This window comes from Panulirus ornatus, chromosome 42, assembly GCF_036320965.1.
Source record: "Panulirus ornatus isolate Po-2019 chromosome 42, ASM3632096v1, whole genome shotgun sequence".
Taxonomy (NCBI): Eukaryota; Metazoa; Arthropoda; class Malacostraca; order Decapoda; family Palinuridae; genus Panulirus; species Panulirus ornatus.
In genome coordinates, this window is record NC_092265.1 from 27099085 (window position 1) to 27108285 (window position 9201).

Here is a 9201-nt window from a genome sequence, read left to right on the forward strand (position 1 = left end):
CACCTCAGGAGCCATCCATGGGTAATCCTCAGGATCGCTCTCGAGTTCATTAGTCATGTCCTCGAAACATGCAAGTCCCAGATCGATGATGTTCACTCTGGGTGACTGCGGATCGCCGCTCACGACCACATTGTTAGCCTTTAGGTCATTGTGGATGAGTCCTTTGCGGTGCATTTCAAGAAGCCTTTGTCCAACCATCAGTCCCAGTTGCAGGAGATCGTAGCCATCTGGTCCTTTGCCTTTAATGATATCCTGGAGAGTGTATTGGCCGCAGTAGGTCATCAAGATGGCTGGTGGTTCCTCGGAATAAGCCAACAACATTGGGACTCCTCCAGCTCCTTCCAGCAAAACCATGTATTGGCTCTCTCGCATGAGACGCTCATCCTCAGAAAAGTGAGACACCTTCAGAACGGCCAGTTCGTCATGCCACTTGACGAGGTAGGCAGTCCCGTTCCCCCCTTCGCCCAAGGTGGCCAGGCTTTCGGAAACGAGCAATTCCAATGCTTTTCGGTCGATCTGAGTCATGTTGAGAGGAGAACCTTTGGTTTTGTGTTGGGTATCAGCAGAAATTGACCACTCTCAATGTGCAGGTCCGTGGATGTGATTTCGATGCCTAAGTTGTTTCGTTGCCTACTGATCTTACGCTATATCCTGGATATGCAGAAAATCATAGTTAACTCCTCAGGTAATTGAGTTATCAGTGATTCAATGACTTCATTACTTAAAACCCTGCTCAAGAGCAGTAAATATGGCGGAGAATTCAGTTTGTAGTGAAGATACCCAATTGTATATTGTGTACATTTTCTAATATGCCAAGTAGGGAAGATAAAGAATATGTAATAAACCCTATGGTCGTGATTTCTACCAACTCAAGAGCAGTAAATATCGCGGGCAATTCAGTTTTCAATGATGCCCAATTGTGTATTATATTTATCATATTATAATGCAATTGTGTTAAATAATAAAGATAAAGAATGAGAGATAAACTCTATGGCCGTGATTTCTACCAGCTCAAGTGCATTAGATATGGTGGACAATTCAGTTTTAGTGAAGATGCCCAATTGTACATTGTATGTATCAGATGGGACAGTTCAGTTTGTAGTGAAGATGCCTAAGGTTGGCAAGTAGTGAAAATAAAGAATTAGAGATCATTAAACTCTATGGCCGTGATTTCTTCCACTTCAAGTGCAGTAAATATGGTGGACAATTCAGTTTACGGTGAAGATACCTAATTCTGTATTGTATATATCATATTGTTCTCTAGGTGTTTCAAGAAGTGAAGATATATAGCCTTTTAGGTTGGCTTTGGGTCCGCCATTGAAAGTAGTTTGGAGGATTTGGAGGATCAGGTCAATGAGGTTAAGTTCACTCCAACCTCATATTCACTAACGTGTATCTTCACTATTAGCTTATTTTCACTTAATCATATCTTCACTATATCCTCTTCTTCACTACACCGTTATTTCTACCATACCATCATCATTGTACTTCCTGATGTTCACTAAAAGTAGTTCTTATCTTCACTATATAATCATTTTGAATAAACTTTACTCTTTAAAACCCTTATCTCTACTACATTCGTATCTTCACTACATTCGTATCTCCACTACAACTTATCTTGACAATATCCTTATCATCACTATAGTCTTCCTCACAACATTCTCATCTTAACACCACCTTCTGTTTACCGAACTTAGTTCAAAGTCTGACTTGAACGTAGCTTTGGAAAGTTTGTGTTCCTCATTGTGTTACCTCCTTATTATCATTGTGAAGGCAATTGTCACCACTCCCTAACTAAACCGTCATCGTCACTACAGTCTCATCATCATCATTACTTCTTGATGTTCAATACAAAATTTCAACATACATATTTGTCTTCACTACAGAATAATTTTCATTGCACCTTAATCTTCATTACTCCTTGTTTCAGCTACATCCGTATCTTCCATTCATTCTTATATCTTATATTAGTTACATCTTTACAATATCTTTATATCTTCTCTGTTCCGTCTTTTGGAAAATTGAAAATAAGAGGGAAGGATTTCCAGCCTCCCGCTCCCTCTCCTTTTAGTCGCCTTGTACGACACGCAGGGAATAAGAGGCAAGTATTCTTTCTTCCCTATCACCAGGGATAACAGCACCTGGTGTTCCCAGACAGTCACCCATCCAAGTACTAACCAGACCCAACGTTGCTTAACTTCCCTGATCGGACGATATATATATATATATATATATATATATATATATATATATATATATATATATATATATATATGTATATATATATATATATATATATATATATATATATATATACAAGACTGAAAACAATGAATTTCCCAAATAAAAAATGGAGGCGCCGGGGTTTGAACCCGGGTCCTCTCGCATGCCAAGCGAGCGCTCACCACTGAGCTACGCCCCCAAGAACATATTTTGGGACTTAGTATTATATAAAGCACTGAGATTACCACGGCAAAATACTGTTTGACCGACCGTTGCCGACTAGCCGGCAAAATAACCACAGGGTAAATCTCCATGTTGCTGTCGTGTTTTCCTCTCAATTTTCCACGAAGAAATGAGTTTTACTTTTTATTTTCGTTGCAATAGACTGGAACTAAGCAATAGACTGGAACTAAGCAATAGACTGGAACTAAGCAATAGACTGGAACTAAGCAATAGACTGGAACTAAGCTAACCTGGTATGAGGTCAGAGCCCTCATTATCATCCCTGCTAACTACCGGAAGCAGATTAAGTCGTTCCACAACCCATGTCCGGCCCATGTTAACTCTGATGTGCCCAGCAGTTGGAGGAGGATCGCCAGAAGCTTCTGGAAGATTTCAAGGACGTCTTGGTGGACCTGACCCTTTCAGATAAGGTCGAAAACCCCAATTTATTGTGAAGATCTTCACTATAACGTTGGACGAACATACTGAATGTTGCACACATGTGATGCGGACAAAATGAAAAAAGAAAAAGACAAAAAATATGTCTGGTGTGGGTCTCGAACCCACGACCTTGAGTGTGTGAGACTCACGCTCTACCACTGAGCTAACCAGACAATAGAAAAATACGTCTGTTTCTTCAATTTGAATTAATGAAAATCTTTGCGAGGCAGCGTTTAGAAAAGAGAGATGTCTTTGACGAAATTTACTTGCTTGGCTCCTTCTTATGTTCCTCATTATCGAAAGTAAACATACTGAAGGATATATATATATATATATATATATATATATATATATATATATATATATATATATATATATATATATATATATATATATATATATATATATATAGGAAAGGATCACAATTTTGCGCGTGATCAAGTATATTCCTATGAGTCCACGGGGAAAATGAAACATGACAAGTTCCCAAGTGCACTTTCATGTAATAACCACATCATCAGGGGAGACACAAGAGAGACATATAACAGTCAGTTGATATACAACGAAGAGACGTAGCTAGTACGCCATTTGGTAAACATGTGATTGTCCGAGACAGACAACAAGCGTATCATAAACTAATTATGTGGACAAGATGAATTCCTTACAAATTTTATCAACACTAAATTTATGCAATTTGTATAGACAATCACTTATATCAAGATTATAATTCTTTGTGCATTTAATGATAGAAGATTCAATGATATTTCTCGTGGTACTGGAGTTAGAGATTATAATGCCATCTCAGTTATTAACTCTAACTCCAGTACCACGAGAAATATCACTGAATCTTCTATTATTAAATACACAAAGAATTATAAACCTTAAGGAAACATGCAACATGGCGGTCAAACTATGAGATGCACAAATGAAGTTTATGAATGGAATATCAGTTAGACGAACTAGTTGATGAATGATGAATGAAAGTGTAATAAAGTCATGATGAATGAATGAAAGTGTAATAAAGTCATGATGAATGAATGAAAGTGTAATAAAGTCATGATGAATGAATGAAAGTGTAATAAAGTCATGATGAATGAATGAAAGTGTAATAAAGTCATGATGAATGAATGAAAGTGTAATAAAGTCATGATGAATAAATGAAAGTGTAATAAAGTCATGATGAATGAATGAAAGTGTAATAAAGTCATGATGAATGAATGAAAGTGTAATAAAGTCATGATGAATGAATGAAAGTGTAATAAAGTCATGATGAATGAATGAAAGTGTAATAAAGTCATGATGAATGAATGAAAGTGTAATAAAGTCATGATGAATAAATGAAAGTGTAATAAAGTCATGATGAATGAATGAAAGTGTAATAAAGTCATGATGAATGAATGAAAGTGTAATAAAGTCATGATGAATGAATGAAAGTGTAATAAAGTCATGATGAATGAATGAAAGTGTAATAAAGTCATGATGAATGAATGAAAGTGTAATAAAGTCATGATGAATGAATGAAAGTGTAATAAAGTCATGATGAATGAATGAAAGTGTAATAAAGTCATGATGAATGAATGAAAGTGTAATAAAGTCATGATGAATGAATGAAAGTGTAATAAAGTCATGATGAATGAATGAAAGTGTAATAAAGTCATGATGAATGAACGAAAGTGTAATAAAGTCATGATGAATGAATGAAAGTGTAATAAAGTCACACTTTAAAAGGACAAAATATGAATGGCAGCCAGGGAAGAGTGGCCCAGGTAAATGGAAGGGTTGAAAAGTTCGCGTTATGTGACGAATTTTGATAGATTTTGCAAGTTTCCTTTCCTATGATGGAACGTAAAAGTTTGTGCTTAGTTCTAGAGACAGAGTTCATAGGTTTATGTCTTAATGATGAACATCAAAGGATACCATTAATTTAACTGACTTTAAAAATGTTCAATTAAATGAAGCATTACACAACACAAGGTGCTTTTTGGCGGAGTTAAAAATTCGCATTTTTTTGTTAATTGTAAAGTAGGTGTTAAATTGACGGACTTAAAAGTTCGAGTTTCAGCTTTAAACCTTGTGTTTGTATGACGTATCTTAGAGTACTTGTTAATATAATGCAAGTGTAAGGTTTACGTTTAAAAGATGGTGTTTAAATGTTAATTAATGAATGACAGAGTTAAATGGATAGATTTTAAGTTCGCGTTTACGTAGGCCACTTTAAGGTTAAGGTTCGTACGTACCAGGTTGACCAGATGGCGGTAGTGTGTAGACACAGCCATACCAGGTCGTATTTATCATCATTAAAGTCACCTTCCTTACTTACTTATGGCGGCGATGAAATTCACTGGTTCTTGATTCTGCACCAATTAACCTATCAGATAATGGTACAATGTTTGCCTGGTGTTGCATATATCACGTCTGTTGTTGAAACACAAGAATGCCAGGTGACTTTGGGAGTGGATGATAATGTAAAGATCAATATAAATGTGGGAAATCTTGAACCGCCATCACCAGACACAACACATGTTTGGATCTGGCGGGGGGAGGGACTTGCCTGTGACGTCACGATGCCCCGCCTCCAGCCTGGCGCCGCTCTGTGTGTGTGTGTGTGTGTGTGTGTGTGTGTGTGTGTTTACTATTTGTGCATTATGGGAGAGAGTTATACACTCGTGTTGTCCCGTCTCTTAACCTTATAAGTATATACTATACATTTGCTCCTGGAATTTGTTCAGTTTAGTAAGTTAGAGAGAACTTCCAAATTTATTTTCTCCTGGCAGTATGGCCGGGTGGTTTAAGGCGCTGCTTTCAAATCATTGTCCGGTCTTCCGGGCCTGGGTTCGAGTCCCGCTCCTGATAAACATTTATCTTTCTTTTTTCCATAAAACATGACTAACCCAGAGACAGCAGGAACCAACAGAGCAAGGTTGGTTGGGACACAAGATATACACTAATCCCTGGGATCCTTCCATCCAATGGTAAATGAAAAACATACAATTGGAAAAACTTATTTTTTCCTGAAAACATGTTGACTTATATTCATGTAATGGTTACGAAAACTAAACAATATACACCAAGATGAGTATAGGTTCAAAATACTGTTACAAGGACAGATCAAGACAAAATCATGGTTCGTGGAGTTTAATTCTTTTAACTCAGTGTAACACCGGTATGTGGTATATTTAGACCATATTGTCTTGTTATATTAGGAAGACGCAACTGTATTGAATGTTTTACCGCCATTATCATTACAGTACAGTATCATTTATCATAATTACATTATTACTATTACTATTATCACTATCATCATCATTATTATCATCATTATCATTATTATCATTATTATCATTATTATTATCATTATTGTCATTATTATTGTTATTATTATTATTATCATTATTATTATTATTATCATTATTATTATCATTATTATTATTATTATCATTATCATTATTATAATCATTATTATTATCATCACCATTATTGGCATTATCATTATCATTATGTATCATTATTATCATCATTATTATTATTATTATCAATATTATTATCATTAGTATCATTGTTATCATTATTATAATCATTATGATTATTATTATCATTAAGTATAATATATCTGCTACTGAAGGATACAATATGCTGGTTATCAAGTGGGAAGTTAGATATGGTATGGATTGTCATTTAACTTGTAGGTTAGTAGGGAGTGTGTTGTGTACCTAATGTGTGTTGTTGGGCATTATAATCGTCCGATAATGATAATGATTAAATCTTATTTCCTGATCTTATCAGTTTTCAAACCAGATATATGAAATATCTTTCGTTGACCATATTCTTATCTAGAGTTTAGTATGTACATGTGTGGTCTTAAGATTCAGGTGACTAAGTATTGGAATTCACTGGCAGGTGTGGTACACATTATCACCGAGCCTGAGTCTCAAAGATCAAGGTCATGGGTTCGAATCTCCAACACTCAGTATGTTCGTCCAACGTTATAGTAAAGATCTTGACGATGAATTAGGATTTTGACATTATCTGAAATCGTTGGGCCAAAGATCAGTGATTTTAGGAGTTTAGTGAAGATAGTATTGAAGTGGAGAGTGTAGTGGCTGAGGTCAAGGACCAGAGGTGTCCAGAGAGTAGTGAAGATAATGATCATTGTCCTGCCCCATTAGGCCGGGTCAAATGGCACTTAGTGAGGTAGCGAGTTAGAGTCAAGAACAGAGGAAGTATTTTGGGAGCAAGCGAGTGTGTGTGTCAGCAGTTATGATGTAAGAGACCAGGTATTAGTGATGGTGATTTAAATGCGAAGGTAAGTAATGTGGCAGTGGAGGGTATAACTGAGACGCATGGAAATGGTGAACAACTTGTGTTGTGTGTGTGTAAAGGACTGGTGATTGGGAATACCTGGTTTGTAAAATGTGATATACACAAATATACGTATGTAAGTAGGAGAGATGGTCAGCGGGCATGACTGGATTACATGTTAATTGAAAGGCGTGTAAAAGAAAGACTTTTGGATGTAAATATACTGAAATGGGCTGCTGGTGTGATGTTTGATCACCATCTTGTGGAGACGACAGTGAAGATCTGAAGAGGTTTTCGAAAAAGAGGAAACAATGTCGGGGAGAAGAGGTGGTGAGAGGAAGTGAACTTGGAAAAGAGACTTGTGTGAAGAAATACCAAGAGAGATTGAGTGCCACATACACTCTTACTGTGTAAATATCCCTTTCTATGAGATGACGTAAAGATGTTGATGAACAGAGGAGTTGGGATATGACATGGAAAAGTTAAGAGGATAAATGAAGGAAAGATTGAGATATACAGATGTCTGGCGGGCCGCCATGATGGTTGTCAATATAGCCAGCTGGATTATTATTTATAAGTTGTGTTTAGTTGTAGGTCCAAGTTTGTTGTTAGGATGTAATGTTGACTCCCAGTGAGTACCTGGCTGGCGCGGGTGCCACAAGGCTGGGTCAAGTGTAGTGTAAGTGTGGTCTAGGGATGGTATGTGTACCACTTGTAGATGATGGGCCGCATCATGACCTGCCGGTTATAACATCTTGACCAAGATCTTCTCCACCTGCTGCTGCTACACTTGCAACTCTCCTTTTCTAAGACCGTTTTCATGCTTCATGTAACTGTCTTTTTTGAATCATTCTAAAGCTATAGTTACAAAATTATTTTTACTATGTAGTTTGTGTGAAGATATACTCTGAAAGCACATCGCTCTCGTCTTCCAGGCATTGCCCATCTGATACAATAATTGGTGGCCAGTGACAGTTGATATAGAGTGATTGAGGCCAGCGTGACCACGTGAGGCTTGTGACTTGTTGCGGCCAGCGTGACCACGTGAGGCTTGTGACTGGTTGAAGCCAGCGTGACCACGTGGGGTTGTGACTGGTTGAGGCTACCGTGACCACGTGGGGCTTGTGACTGGTTGAAGCCAGCGTGACCACATGGGGTTGTGACTGGTTGTGGGCAGCATGACCACGTGGGGCTTGTGACTGGTTGAGGCCAGCGTGACCAAGTGGGGTTGTGACTGGTTGAGGCTACCGTGACCACGTGGGGCTTGTGACTGGTTGTGGGCAGCGTGACCACGTGGGGCTTGTGACTGGTTGAGGGCAGCGTGACCACGTGGGGCTTGTGACTGGTTGAGGCCAGCGTGACCACGTGGGGCTTGTGACTGGTTGAGGCTACCGTGACCACGTGGGGCTTGTGACTGGTTGTGGGCAGCATGATCACATTGGGCTTGTGACTGGTTGTGGGCAGCATGACCACGTGGGGCTTGTGACTGGTTGAGGCCAGCGTGACCACGTGGGGCTTGTGACTGGTTGAGGCCAGCGTGACTACGTGGGGCTTTTGACTGGTTGAGGGCAGCGTGACCACATGGGGCTGTGACTGGTTGAGGCCAGCGTGACCATTGGGGGTTGTGACTGGTTGAGGGCAGCGTGACCACGTGGGGCTGTGACTGGTTGAGGCCAGGGTGACCACGTGGGGCTTGTGACTGATTGAGGCCAACGTGACCACGTGGGACTTGTGACCGGTAGAGGCTAGCGTGACCACGTGGGGTTGTGGCTGATTCAGGCCAGCGTGACCACGTGGGGATTGTGACTGGTTGAGGACAGCGTGACCACGTGGGGCTTGTGACTAGTTGAAGCCAGGGTGACCACGTGAGGTTGTGACTGGTTGAGGCCGGTGTCACCACGTGGGGCTTGTGACTAGTTGAAGCCAGGGTGGCCACGTGGGGCTGTGACTGGTTGAGGCCAGTCTGACCGCGTGGGGCTTGTGACTGGTTGAGGCCAGTATCACCACGTGGAGTTG

General features: G+C 39.4%; 1 protein-coding gene and 1 non-coding gene across 2 annotated transcripts in view; both read right to left on the reverse strand.

Moving 5' to 3' along the window:
- LOC139762022 (mitogen-activated protein kinase kinase kinase 12-like) overlaps nt 1-525 on the reverse strand; it is a 930-nt gene extending 405 nt beyond the window's left edge. The window contains exon 1 of the mRNA XM_071686800.1: nt 1-525. This exon is cut by the window's left edge and continues 405 nt beyond it. Within this exon, the coding sequence (XP_071542901.1) occupies nt 1-525 (525 nt within the window).
- A 2462-nt stretch (nt 526-2987) lies between these two features.
- TRNAV-CAC (transfer RNA valine (anticodon CAC)) lies at nt 2988-3059 on the reverse strand. Its single transcript has one exon. It is a non-coding gene; the product is annotated as a tRNA-Val (tRNA).
- Nucleotides 3060-9201: the final 6142 nt, after the last annotated feature.